This window comes from Fistularia commersonii, chromosome 32, assembly GCF_037954325.1.
Source record: "Fistularia commersonii isolate RoL2024-O1a breed Wild chromosome 32, RoL_Fcom_v1.0, whole genome shotgun sequence".
NCBI lineage: Eukaryota > Metazoa > Chordata > Actinopteri > Syngnathiformes > Fistulariidae > Fistularia > Fistularia commersonii.
Window position 1 is genome coordinate 2,038,614 of NC_141315.1, and position 14,583 is coordinate 2,053,196.

Below are 14,583 nucleotides of genomic sequence, written 5' to 3' on the forward strand. Positions count from 1 at the left end.
TTGAATATTTATCTCTATTCCCAGCAAATAACAAATTCATACCTTTGGACTCAGTCAGACCACATCCAAATTTTTAATTTTCTTTTGATTTTTTTTTTTTTTTTTAAATCGCTGTGCACGTAAGATCAATGAAACACAAAGGGGAATGAATATCCACAGAAGAAATCATTTGGCCAGCAAAACTTAAAATGCAGCCCTCCAGAATTTTTTTTTTTTTTTTTCAAATTTTTTTGATTCTAGAATAAAATATTTGGGAATGAGAATTTCTTTTTTTCTAAACTGTTGGACAGATTAGATGCTTGAAATCTTTGAAGGTGTTCAATGCATTTAGTTTCAATGTACCTATAAAAAACTAGACAAAATACAAAATGGAAAAAAAACAACTTGTTTTTCTACTGCAGAGCACCGTGAATAGAACTATTCAAACACAAAACTTGAATCAAACACTTGGCTAAATCAGAACATTATCGCTGACGGATGGTTTATATCAGAAAATCATTTTATTAACACATTTAATACAGTATGCTGCATCCACAACTCTAGAGCAAATTAAAGAAAAAGAAGTGGTCCCAAAACACTATTACACACACATTTAATACTAATACAATAATTAATGTTTAAAACACTTTTAGGAAAACACCCATCAGTCGGAGTGTCGCAGTGCCTCCCTTAAGCCCATCTGGTCACATTGACAAGGCTGTAGTAATAAAAGACACCTTAACCCTTTCCCTTTACCAAGAGGACCATGAATAATCCCCTGCCTTAAATAGTTTAGTTCAAGGAATTAAGTCATGCAATCTTCTTCTGGCCTCACAGGGTTGCAGGCTTGGGAAGTCAAGGTGGAGACAGCGAGGGAGTGAGCGCTGTACAAACAAGGAAGACATCCTACCGACAAACTGACACCATTTGAACAATTAAGTTCCCAATGGAGGTGCTAGAAGGAATGAAAGAAGAAGGAAAAAAAACTATGTTGTCAAGGTCAGGGATTGCTCTTGGAGGTTGTTATATTTTAATGTCAATCCAGCTCACCTCTTAAAAGCAACTACAACAAAAACTTTGCAATGCTGTTCATTGCGCATAACAGAAAAAAAAAACAAAAACAAACAAAATAATAATACTTTTACCAAAAACATTTTACCCCAGCACAACATTGAAAGAATAAACAATTATCATTGCTGCCTTATTGTGCTTTGCTCTTCAGAGTAGGTCTAATATACCATTACACATACTAAGCAAACTAATGCACAAAAGCTCATGGTATTCATTATAGAGGCCAAGTTGGAGGAACAGTCTTAACTTTTTATACAGTTTAAAATATATTTCTCATAATGGCAATCTTTCACCATCTAAGACAGTTGCACACTAGTAAAAAATCCCAAGAATAAATACTCTCACGGTACTCAAGAGAAAAAAAAATATCCTGAGAACTTTATTGAAAAAGAATAAGATTTAGAATAGAAAGTCACAAACATAAACAAATGGAAGGAATAACATGGTTCTTTTCCATGGCTTAAATACCCAACAATTTGGACAATTAATATTTTTATACAGGAGTGCTGTATTTTGCATTAAAATTTCTAATGTGTATCTGTCATAGTCAAATATTCCTTGGCGTTATCTCGACAAGTTTCCCTCTAAGAAAGGCAACTACTAATCATTTTTTTTGGATCAAATTCATCTCACAATCTAGTCCAGTGTTTCTGCTGTTTATTATAATAAAAATAGAAATCTAAGAATTATGTTTGCATAACATTTGGATGATGTATGCAGGAAGTACCGACAGCAAGGGTTGGAAACCACCATTAGTGACTAATTTATGCAAGACAGTAGTCAATGTGAGCCAGAAGCTCCCTATGGCGGCTTGTAGGGTAGGATACCTGACACTTTGGACATTCTAGGAAACTTTCATCCAGAGCATTGTTGACTTTAGAGGGAGAGGTAAGAGGGCAAGAAGGGTCATCAATGGTTAGGCGCTCAAAGTCTAGTCGATTGTTGGAGCTTGGCTCTGAGAAACGGGTGTTCGCCTGTTTCTGGAACACAAAAGAGAAGTTTGGAGTTAAGAATCTCAAAAAGACCTTCAGCACCAGGACAGGTCAATTATTAGTAAAGAGGAAAAACAATAAGAGACTGGATATATTCCCCTGAAAAACAACCTGATCAGGTTCCTGACCTTCTACAGATAATGAGCCTCATATTGGTAATAGGCCTCATATTGTCCAACAGCCCTGAGCCTCTATGGCCTTCTTACTAACCACAGACAGCATGGAACAAGTGTCTTTATAGGGACTTGATTAATAATTGAATAATAGTAACAGTTTGATCTCTTCTCAATTTCATTTAAGCATAAGACAGACATGTCTGCTTTCAGATTGGCTGTAGCTCTTTATCAAGAATAACTGAAAAATTAACAGGATGTTAAAAATAAACAAAGTGTCATTTTGATGTAACCCACTATTCCCTTTGTGAACGGTTATCTTTTAGAATGGTTTCTCTCATATCAAATTACAAAGTCAACCGAACAAATTTGGGCAATCAATATCAGGAGCTGCTGCTGCTTCACCACAGAAATTGGGGTCAACATTCAATTGACCACATGAAACATTAAGTCCTTTCTACATAACTGAAGTTGACAAAATATATTGCCAATCGGAAAGATTTGTTAGTGAAAAATGATTTTGATAAAAGGGGTTAATTGTATAGCTTGTATTATAGTAAGTAAGGTCAAGTATTGCAGGTACATGTAAAGCAGGGAACAATGTAAAATAGCGATGATAGCACAATATAGAAAAAAAAAAAAAAAAGCAAGCATTTCGTCATCTGTCACAGACATATGAAGCATCAGCCCAGTTCAATGTTAAATTGTAATCATCAAATAGATATACAAATACGATTAGAATTAAGTAGAACTCTTGCGATTTTGAGCCCCTTTTAAAAATATAAATTTAAATTCTTTAATATGTTGGTCTGGAAAATTCAGACTTCTTGAAATAACCAATCAGAGCACTATGGTAGAACATTCAGCAAATAAAGTGCAAATAAATGCAAATTTAACAGATAAAAAGTCTTGATCATTACATTTTAGTGTGAGTTGACTGCCAAACACACAAAACATGGCTTCTCTGCCATGGCACAATTGGTCTATTACAGTAATTGCTTATGCAGCCTTCATGACCCCCGTTTGAAGTTGTTAGTACCATTCTTAAAAAATGGATTCTGGCTCTCTTTCTCAAAGGCCCTTCCAAAAAACAAAAAAACAGAATATATTGTTCCCCAATGGCTGCATTTGTGAAGGAGGCTTGTGATGCGGTTATAAACAATTATATGGTGTTACTTAATTGAGCTGAGGAATTGGTTTGATGTATTTAACTGGCCTAAGAAAATTAAGTTGTCATTTCCTATTTGTTATTGCAAGGCTCAGATGGAGCAAACTATCTAGCCAGTGAAATGAAATAAAATTGGCTCACATAATTTGAATTTTTCTGCAATATGTTAGCAATTAGATTTGTGTATATAAATGACACAAATATGTAATTTGTGGTCAAATTGTTGGCAGTTTTACATACTCACATACTCAAGAAAAATGAACATTGCACATGGGTTTAATGTGCAGGAAAACTTACAGCTGACTCCAGTTTAGCAATCTGATCACGGGCTTTACGAAGCTCCTTCAGCACCTTATGTAATTGGTACTGCATGGTTTGACGATCCAGCTTTTCATTTTCAAAGTCCTTGGTAGACAGGTTGATCTTTGAGCAAACAGAAAATATATGAAAAAATGTCTCTCAGACAAACACAAGTAGAAGCACTGATAATGTTGCCAACTGATTTCTCAGTCACTTCAATACCAAATCCATGATTGGACAGATTGATCATATAAAATTATCTACTGATCATTCTTTTTACGTTGAAATCTCACAACAGGACAAAAGGAACTGACCAATTCAGCAGTAATTCATTCTATTTTGTCAAAATGTTTGTCTTCATGAAGGGGGATTTCACATAAATCAAAAGATGATGTTGCTTGTCCTTCAGTTACGACAGTACTAGACATCATTTGGTAGTGCTCAAATCCCATTACCTGCTGCTCCAGTGCTGCAATTCTTCTCTGCTCTTCATTCTGACTCAGAAGAGAATTTTGCAGCACATTCACCTGTGAATTATTGGGAGCATTTAGCCACATTTGTAAAAGAAACCAGAGCGTAGATTTATTAGCATATGGCTGAAAATCTTACTAATATATGCTAAACTGATCTTCATCTCAGTTGCACAAATTTGGATTGTGTCACCTGCAGGAGAAGGTCAGAAGATCTCTGTCTTTCCTCCTCCAGTCTAATTTCCATATTCTCCATCTCAGCTCTGAACCTGTCCGCTTGCTCAATCATTTGTCTCTCCTCGCACCCCACGTGCCTAGTGAACATTTAAAGACGGAAAATGGTAATCACTTGGAGCATTTAAATGACCAGCGATCACTCAAATAAAAAGTTAAGAAATACTCTAAGGAAAATATGACAAGGGTCCAGATGAACATTTCAAGAAGATAAATATGGAGCATACTCATTTCCAAGATAGTATTTATGAAGTGCACAGGCGACTTATGGATAAAACCCCAGAAAATCTTTTTTGAGAACAAATTTCAACTAGAGCATAATCTTCTTCTTCTTCTTCTTTCGGCTTTTCCTATCAGGGGTCGCTACAGCGAGTCAACTTTCTCCATCTAACTCTATTCTCTGTATCCTCTTCTCTCACACCAACCACCTTCATATCCTCTCTCACTACTTCCATATATCTTCTCTTTGGTTTTCCTCGAGACCTCTTGCCTGGCAGCTCCAATTCCAGCATCCGTCTACCAATATATTCTCCATCCCTCCTCTGTACATGACCAAACCATCTCAGTCTGGCTTCTCTGACCTTCTCTCCAAAACATCGAACATATGCTGTTCCTCTGATACACTCATCTGATCCTATCCATCCTGGTCACTCCCAAAGAGAACCTCAACATCTTCATCTCTACAACCTCTAGTTCTGCCTGCTGTCTTTTTGTCATTGTAACAGTTTCTAGTCCATACATCATCGCTGGTCCCACCACTGTCTTGTACACCTTTCCTTTTATTCTGGCCGATAAGTTACACTATGTTCCTGTTTTTTCTGGAAAAAGGCATCCACTACAGCCATTTCCATCCTTTTTGCAAAATCTAACACCATCTGTCCCTCTGCATTCCTATCCTGGATACCAAATCTGCCCATCACTTCTTCATAGCCTCTATTGCCTTCACCAACATGTCCATTGGAGTCTGCACCAATGACCACTCTCTCATTTCTGGGAATATTCTGCATCACTTCATCTAACTCATTCCAGAACTTCTCCTTCTCTTCAGATTCACATCCCACCTGCGGGGCATAGCCACTAACAAGGTTGAGCATCACACCTTCAATTTCCAGTTTCAGACTCATAAGTCTATTTGACATTCTTTTCACCTCTTGGACGTTCCTAACAAACTCCTCCTTCAAGATAACTCCTACTCCATTTCTCTTCCTGTCAGTACGATGATCGTACAACTTATAGCCTGCTCCTAAGCTTCTAGCCTTACTACCTTTCCACCTGGTCTCCTGGACACACAGTATATCCACCTTCCTTGTCTGCATCATGTCGACCAACTCTCTACCTTTTCCTGTCATAGTCCCAATATTAAAAGTCCCTACTCTCAGTCCCAGGCTCTTTCCTTCCCTCCTCTCTCTCTGCTTCCGAACACGTCTTCCTCCTCTTCTTGTTCTTGTTCTTGGACCCACAGTAGCCCAATTTCCATTAGTACCCTGTAGGTCATCAGTACCAATGGCGGTTGTTGTTAACCCGGTCCGCGACCGATCTGGTATGGTATAGTTACTAGAGCATAATCCAACATCAGAATTCATACATACTGGTACTAAAATTTTCCAGCTTTCAGGACTTTACACACTGACTTGATACGAGACCTTACTTTGATTTTAACAACTGGAGTACCGTTGTACCTGCTGTTGAGTCGCTGCAGCTGCATTTTCATCTCATCCAACTCTATGCATTTCTCGTTGTACTTCCTCATACAGGACGACAGCTCACCGCACTTGACCTCATACCTCCTCTGCAGTGCTGACACTTCCTCCTGGAGCTTGCTGACCTGCATGAGTTGAGACTGCAACTCATTTTGAGTTTTTAAGGTCTGCGGGGTGACAGAAATATTGTGAATAATGTAAATATCACAAACTACTACAGACCATTCATCTGTCATTAAGAGTTGTTCAGAGTAAAAATGAAAATGTTTGACGCTAGGAAAAGCAAGGTTATACTTTAAATGATGGTGAATAATTAATTAATATGTACAGTGTCTAACAAAAAAGATGAAAGAGTTGAAGGGAAAGTAGCACCTTAGGAAAGTCTAACAGGTATTGATTAGGCTAACCTGATCTTTTTGTGTGTCCAGGTCTCTCTGTAAATTCATAGTCATCTGGCTATAGTGGGTCTTCAGTTGAGCTGCTTTCTCTGAGCAGGCTCAGTGAGGGAGAAAAAATAGCAAATGACTCAATTGAAGGCTTTTTAGAGGTAAAAATCAATTCTCAGTGCTGCATGTGTTGAAATCCATGAATTATTAAAAGACCTGTTCCTCCCATCTTCTCTCAATATTAAGGTTGTTTTGGATTATGAACAATTTGAATAAAAAAAAAAAAAAACACTGTTTTGATTCTTTTTTTTTAATTTACGAAACATCAGAAACTTAACTGACAATACAAATGGTAATTGACTTGACCTATATACATTGGTGTTTTCTTATGAAAACTTTGAAAGTCGATTTAATTTGGAAGACCTGTCATATTTGTACTCCTAGTAGGCCCTCAGCCGATCAAAATTGTTTGGTTGTTAAGATAAGGTTGAATGTTGCATGCCAAATTAATGTAAAAATGTCAAAAGCCAGCCATTTAACTCAGAATATCATGTATGCTCAATTCCCATGTGAGTAATAATTTTCATTCTCTAAAGGCCAAAATACTCTTTACATTGTCAAAATCTTCTTTTCATAGCACCTGGACTTTTCTTCCTTTGAAGAGTTTCACCTCTAATCTGAGAGGCTTCTTCAGTTGAAATGGACTGTGGGGAACTGGCTCACCACGGTTGTGGGCCTGTCTAAGTTACGATGGCTCGTGATGCAAATGGCAGAGGGGTTTGTTTTGCTAACGGGGATGTCATTAGGTGGAAACAAACGTGCACTTTCTGGGGACTCAGGGGAATTAGAATACTTTATTGATCCCCAGAGGAAAATTGCTTAAATCTGGGTTAAAATTTGTAAAGGTGTAAAGGCCAAAAGATAAAATTCTCATAATGTGAAACAAAGGAAAAATCTGTTAGATCACATGGACTGAGGCTCTGGTGGTAGTTATTGGGATCTGGTTCCGGTTATGAATCTTCCTGGGTGGGTTAAAGGGTGCAGGGCCTGCAATATGGATAGATGCAATAGGGCATTGCAAAAGGCTCTGTCTTCCTTTCAGAGATGGTTTTCCCATTTTGACAAAGATGGCTTCTTTGACTCCTATCTCTAACCATCTGTCTTCTCTAGCCAGAATGGGGATATTGCTATCTTCAAAGGAGTGGCCTTGTCTCTCAGGTGTAATTGGATTCATGGTGTTCTGAAGTGGTGGATCTCCTGAGTTGGGCTATCCATTTGTGTGTTTTGTCTCCTCAGTGTAGATGCCTTCCCAATCCTCAGTGCAAGTGACCGCATATACCACATTGTGTGTGTATGCTGTCACCTGTCACGTCATCCCAATCCTTAGTGCAGGTTGCAGCGTATACCACATTTTGTGTGCTAATCCCCATCAGCAAAACAACCACCAACAACCTTGTTTATACACAAAAACCCTACCATCTACATAACATGCCATCGTAACCTAGACTGGCCCATAAGCCTCGTGCTTATATATGTAAACTCCCCACAGTAGATTTCAACTAAAGAGGCCTATTAGATGAGAGGTGAAACATCTTCTGGGGAAGAAAATCAAGTCCAGTTGCTGCAAGAAGATTTTGACAAAGAATTGACCATGACCTGGATGACAGAGACCCTCCACAGACATCTCATTACATTTAATATCATGTAATGAGTGATATTAGCTTGTGTCCATTCTTTGTATATGAACAATGACCTAGTTTCCTTTTCCAACTATGATGTAATCTTTGTACAAAGACTGTCATATATCTTGAGCAGCTGCTGATATCTAAATGATTAATCTAGATTCAATGTTAAAAAAAAAAAAAATCAGCAGCTTTAAAAATCTGTATCAGTTGGATGTTAGCGGCATTCTGTTAAATTCCCTTTTAATTGTTTTTCTCATCACCTGTGCATATCTCTTGGTTTGGTTGCTCCTCTTTTGACTGGCTCAGTTGTTGCTCCAGCTCATGTGTGCGGACAAGGACAGACCTGACATAGGCCTCTCTCTGCTGGTCATACACAAGCCACTGCTGGTTCTTCTCTAGTGCCTGATGTTGGGATACATGATCCATATTTCTTATATCATATGTCCTGTATTTTTCACTTGTAGATGTCAGAATACAGTAGTATTTGAAAGAAAAAACAGGGGATACATAATCAGAGATTAACTATGCAAACACACACACACTTTATGGACTCACATCTCTCAGCTGATCCTGCACCAATGCCAAGTCTCCAGGGGGTAACAGCCCATTCTAATGACAAAATAAACTTCTGCAAAACACTGCATCTCACATTGGTGTCTGTGATGAATATTAGGCCAAGTAGCAACATAATACACATACATGAGTGAAGGTAAGAAATTGGACACACAATAATTAATTATTATGTATTTGAAAACATGTATCTGACGGTCTCTTTTCACTGTTATGATGCATTCTTCTAATGAAATACCCAGATAAGTGATTTAGTTCTTGCAAGATTGTTGAACAAATATGCTTTTGTCCCACGAGAGACAACAGAGGTAACAGTTGTTGCACAATGAGTAATCTCCGGATTATAGTTGATTGAAGTGCCTTCTACCATCTCCTCTTTGAAAAGTAGGACACGCCAAAAATGTAAGATGGTTAAAAGTTCCAAATCCTCTGATGCCGCCTTGTCTGAACTGTTTCTTTTTTTTTTTTAAATAAATGAAAAAAAAAAAAAAAATCAACTGAGTATATGACATGGCAAGTGAGCCAAAAAAGGGGAAAAAAGTAGAAACACAAATTCAGGGGCATTTTCTCGCTATCTAATGACCTCATTCCATTGGGATGAAATACTTAGCTAGATTAATTCTATTTTCTAACATAGTTTTTTTTCTTGTTTATCTCTAGTGGCAAGCAAAAATTTCAAATGTAATTAATTTACAAGTATGCAATGATCATTCTTTAATGTATATAAATTGGTCTGTGTTTAGTCTTATCTTTGGTTTCATACAGTTTTGTTATATGTTCACTTTCATAATCATTTTCATAACATTTTGAAAATTTTTAACAAGTTTAAAGAAACTTTGTGACTTTAATCAGACTTGTTCAGTTATGAACTGACTGTTCAAACTGATTGTTCATGACCTACAGTACCATCTGTGAAGCTAATTCCTCAACAAATATCCCTCGAGCATCATCTCATAATTCTGTTTCCCTGACCCAAAGGTTTATATGTCTGATCCCCCTCAGGTCTAAGCTCAGGAGAACCTTTCACAGCTCTGGCACAAGAGAGAGCATCTAAATGATCATCTCTGTGCTAAGCTCATACACTCCCAGACAAGCATCATGAGCTTGTCAACTTTTTCCAGATGGATTTAAATACCCATGCCATACACTAAGCCAACTAATAGCTTTTAGTGAGTCCGATGAAGATGAGCAAAAAGATGGTTATCTACTTATAAGATTATTTCTTCTAGTAACACAACAGGAGCCAAGCCAAAGGTCGTTGAAGTTGGTAAGTGTTCCTGGAAAACCAATAAAATACATGATAAAGTCAAAGAGAGCACAGGTTCTTAAAGTGCCATGCATTATTTTTCTACATGTCTTTGTATATGACTTTGAAATCTGAGGCTTTCCCTGTGTGAGAAAGATCCCAGGTTCTGCACTCTACAGGATGGTGACCCACACTTACAACAAACTTAGGTCTGATCAGTAAAGGGCTGCCATTTGATAAGGAATCAAAATGGCACCCAATTTCAGTGGGTGGGGAAAAAAAAAAAAAAAAACAACTAAATATATGAATATGTAGAATTTTCACAAAGAATCAGATTGTAGTAGTCGATTAAGTAAACAAAAGTACAGGAGTGTGGCTCAAATTCAAAGACACGAGCATACACAAACAACTTGCACCTTTTTAACTGCTTTTAAACTCGGCTCCAAAATGCGGATTTTCAATCACTGGGAGACCATCACAGGTTGTGCAGTGCCACTTAGTGGTGATAAGAATAACAACCTCTGCAATTCCAAAGAATCCTTCCATACCCAAGTCACTGACATCATTTAAATGTGAGGTGCAACCGCACCTAATCAAAACAGCCTGCAATGATTATTCAGCTTAAGCAGAAAAAAAGACCACCTGAACATATACATTCTATTCAATGAATACTTATACCTTTGATTTTCCAAAGGAAATAAAACAATACTGTAATATGACAGATTTACTTACCACAATGTAATTTCAAATTTGTCAAATTATCATATTAGCCCTATGTTTTCACTGAATTAATACTATAGGGGTGCAGGAACATGTAAAAAATTGAAGACAGAAAATGTCTTTTGTGGAGAAGAAAAAAAAATATACATATACAGTACTTTCAGTGGATGGATGACAACAGACAGATTACTCCGTTCATCTCTGATGTGACCAATTGTGACCTTTAACTCGACAATTCACCAAAAACAAAGTTTTGCATATTAGCAACCTTTTTTCAATTTTTGTTGAGAAGAACCAATAGAAATGGACAGCCATTATTTAATTAGGAACAGCACTTGAATGATTACTTATTTTACAATGAACATATAATTTGGAGCAGTTGAAACAATCTTGAATCAGGAACATCTATAGGAAATTGAATACTTAACAAGTATACTTAACAGTTAATCTGGGTAAAATAAAATAAAAAAAGAATCAATTAAAAAAAAAAAAAAATGAAATAATAATACAACAGCAGCCTTAAACACCGCTTTCCTCTCACTGTTTATATGGACAAGGGGAAAAATTAATGGGTGGATCCTATTAAACTACCAGTAAGGATAATAAGAAGTGGAGTTAAATTGGTCTACTTACCACTACCTGTGATTCCAGGGTCTGACAGCGGGCAGAAACAGCTGCCAGCTTGTTTTTCAGGTTTTCGGTCTCCTGTGACAAGTTCTGGAACAACATGTCTTTCTGGTCTGCATCCTTCCTACGCTGCTCAAGCTGTGCTTGTAGAGACACCACCACCTAACACAAGAAAGACATTTTTTTGATGCTTCTGATTGATTTTATTTACTTTTATTTAGCTTGGAGTGATTGGTTGGTTTGAATATTTTCTGCAAAACTGTTCTTTGTTTATCAAAAATGTTGTTACAGGAATCTGTGCATACTGACACCGCCTGCCAGGCAGATCTGAATAAGAACAGTTGAACAACTGTTTAAAGTGGAGAATGTCAAGGGGAACAGAAAGAGGCGATTTTTACTGGATGGTATAACACAGATGTAATGTTGCTAAAACCTATAGACCTATTTAGTTCCTAACAAAATTATATTTATTTTCAGTAGAAAACACAGCTGAATGAAATAAACTATATCCTTAATTGCTTATGTTAAGGGATGTTAAGGGATACAGAATATAGTCATTTGGCAGACACTTTTGTCCAAACAGCTTACAGTGAGGATAACGGGGATTGAACCCAGGACATCATACATGCAAAGCATGCACCCTACCACTGAGCTACACGTGTTATGTGATTTTTTTTTCTTCTTCTTTTTAATTTCCTGTAGTTGTTTACTGTCAGCTATATACACGTGGCCAAGGCAAAATGCAACACCCTTGCAATCTCACAAGGATGCTTTAAAAGACATATTTTAATCAATCCCAAGGGATCCAAAATGTGTACGTATGTCCATATTTACAAATGATGAACTGTTATGTGTATTACTCTCTCCTATGGTGCAGGTTTTAACATTTGAATTTGGAAGACACAGTTTTAAAAACTGTGACACAGATGTTTGCAACTGATATTCTAAAGCTTTTGAGTGTCCATACTGCAACAATGTCAGCAGTATTTTAGCTAGCTGTGATAATTTAGGTTTTATTCTTTTCGTATAAATACATAGGAATTGTCAGCAAATCTATTAAGGAATCAAAAGTATGACTTATAGAATGATCCAGTGCTTGTTCTATATATTTCTGCACTCAATCAAATAGAATCAGATAAGAAATGTTATAACTGTTCTAATTTCAACACACAATATAGTTCAATATGCTTCAACATCAAGGTGTTGTATCAAGTTAAAAACTAAAACTAAAACACTTAAGACTCAGAACTGACGGAAACTTCTCAGGTGATAGGTGAAACTTCGCCAAGGGAGGAAATACGGTCCAGTTGCCATACTAAGATTTTGACAGGGATCAATATAAGTCAAACAGAGGTTATGTTTTACTGGTCATTGAAATCTGACTGACACTGAAAAACAGTTTTGTAATTAAAACTAACAGAAATTTTAATCACATTTAGTTTCACATTGTATGGATATGAACATATGTATGTTGCTGTTTTTGATCCATTTACGACACAACCACAACAGCAACATCAGATGAGTACCATAGGCTAAATCCAGAACTTATTTGACCTGTCATATGTGTGTGTGTGTGTGTGTGTGTGTGTGTTCAAATTCAACCAATTTTCTTGGAAACACTCTGGTGTGCATCAGGGTTCCATGATGATGATGACATCATACTGCATTGATAGAAGTGTAAAATGTTTGTTTATCAAAAAAATCCGACCAACAAAGCACTTCAGCTCTATTATATTTATGTTGCTGTCTTTTTTTAATCATAAAATTTATTCTTTTTTATAAATTTTTCTAATATTGTATAAATTGGTACAGTCTGTGTTTCTATACCAACCTCTCCTCCTCGAGCTGTCAGCTGCTGCCTCAGAGATTCCAATTCCTGCTCTTTGACTAACAGCATCTGACTGTTCTTTTCTCTCAGTGTTTCCAGTGAAATAATTCTCTGAAAAAGATTGGACACCGGATGTACAATGTGCAGATGTTATAATGGGGGAAAAACTGCCACATGAGAAACTGAGGGTTTACTCACTAAAAAAGCGGTTTCTTTACCTCGAGCAGATTGCTTTTGTCTGAATCAGGTGGTCTGATGTGTTGTTTGGTAAGTTCGTCAATCTTCCTCTTGAGATGACCGTTCTCCTTTCTGACTCTCTCGAGCTCCGCCTCGACCTTCGATGTAGAGCCTCCGGATCTGAAGCCCAGCTTGGTGACAATAGTCTCTTTTGCACCCTTAGATGTCATAGCTACTGTGTCGGAACGGGGCTGGTGCTCTAGACCATTAAACGCAAGCGAGCACCATATTAATGACCTCTTTCAAGCCTAAATACAAAGTCGATGAATGTGAATAATGAGAATAATAACAGAGACTGAGAGAAGGATTTAGCGGTTTCGATTTACCTGTATTAAGTAATAGGTTTGACGGTAGATTTAATATTATCAAGTTTTTTTGTTTCATAGTTTGACCGAGTATAATGAAGTCGTGTGATTATTGGCTAGGCATACTGTCAGGTTTATCATTTATGTAAAAATATCCCTACTAACTACTTATCTGATATTCTCGTTGTCAGAAAGTCTTCTCGCCCTTTACGTTTCCTGGTTGGTTATTTCAGTCCACAATGAACACTTGACATTTTACCAACGTTACTTTGACCAAACGTTAATTGCGCCGTTATCCGTAAATATTCAAGCTCGTCGCTGACCCCCCCCACAAACAGGAATCCATACTCACAGTCAGAAATTTTGATGAAATTCTCAGAGCTCTGCAGAAGGAAATGCATTCTGTCTAACCAACCGCATCTCCCTAAAGTTTGAATTACAGCGCCATGACGTCATGTACGTGACGGTTCATAGAGATGCATGTTTGCTTCTCCGGCACATCCCAGAGCGTGCCACGTTGGGCGGTGCTTTTCTAAATAATAGCTATTTCATAACCATGTTAGTCTTAATAAAGAGAAAATATTACGCGACTATATTGTACTAATATAATTCAACTCCCAGAATGAAGTAGGACGTTGGTTTAGGCAGAGATTGCGGAAAAACAGTAACCAAAACGCCGCATGTGTCTTCAGTGTCGGTTTAGCTGTTGCTCTTATGAAGCCAACCAGGGAATAGCTCGCTCCTCCCCGGACTGGTTGGACTTGAATTAAGCATGTTTCCAAATGTCATGCCCAAAGCTGTCACTTAGTTGAGTCGCTCGGCACAGCAGTCGTCAGCAAATGACTCACTACCGGGCCCTCAACGCCAAAATTAACCGGCGGAAAATTCAAATTTTTGTTTGAATGTATGAAAAGCATTTTCGACGCTTGAATGGGCAGGAATTTTACACTTT

The 14,583-nt window shown here is 37.4% G+C and overlaps 1 protein-coding gene across 2 annotated transcripts; it reads right to left on the reverse strand.

Moving 5' to 3' along the window:
• Positions 1-480: 480 nt before the first annotated feature.
• cep55l (centrosomal protein 55 like) lies at positions 481-14,067 on the reverse strand. 2 transcript variants are annotated; one of them, XM_086139450.1, is made up of 12 exons: positions 13,984-14,067; positions 13,308-13,525; positions 13,093-13,200; positions 11,268-11,423; positions 8,654-8,707; positions 8,359-8,500; positions 6,435-6,514; positions 6,007-6,194; positions 4,287-4,407; positions 4,079-4,150; positions 3,621-3,746; positions 481-2,030 (listed from the first exon to the last, which is right to left on the reverse strand). In XM_086139450.1, the coding sequence occupies exons 2-12, from the start codon at positions 13,494-13,496 to the stop codon at positions 1,815-1,817; spliced, it is 1,452 nt and encodes a 483-aa protein (XP_085995576.1). In that variant the 5' UTR covers positions 13,497-13,525; positions 13,984-14,067; the 3' UTR covers positions 481-1,814. The 2 variants fall into 2 exon arrangements, with proteins under 2 accessions (XP_085995576.1, XP_085995575.1); XM_086139449.1 differs by having other exon boundaries at positions 6,435-6,523.
• Between the last annotated feature and the right edge of the window lie 516 nt (positions 14,068-14,583).

What these genes read in the sequence shown, in the direction of transcription:
- cep55l (XM_086139449.1), bottom strand. Translation starts at nt 13,496, where the DNA reads ATGACATCTAAGGGTGCAAAAGAGACTATTGTCACCAAGCTGGGCTTC. An exon ending in CTGCAGCGACTCAACAGCAG is followed by an intron (nt 4,408 to 6,006) that starts GTACAACGGTAC and finishes AATGTTCACTAG; the next exon opens with GCACGTGGGGTGCGAGGAGA. An exon ending in CTTCTGACCTTCTCCTGCAG is followed by an intron (nt 4,151 to 4,286) that starts GTGACACAATCC and finishes AATAATTCACAG; the next exon opens with GTGAATGTGCTGCAAAATTC.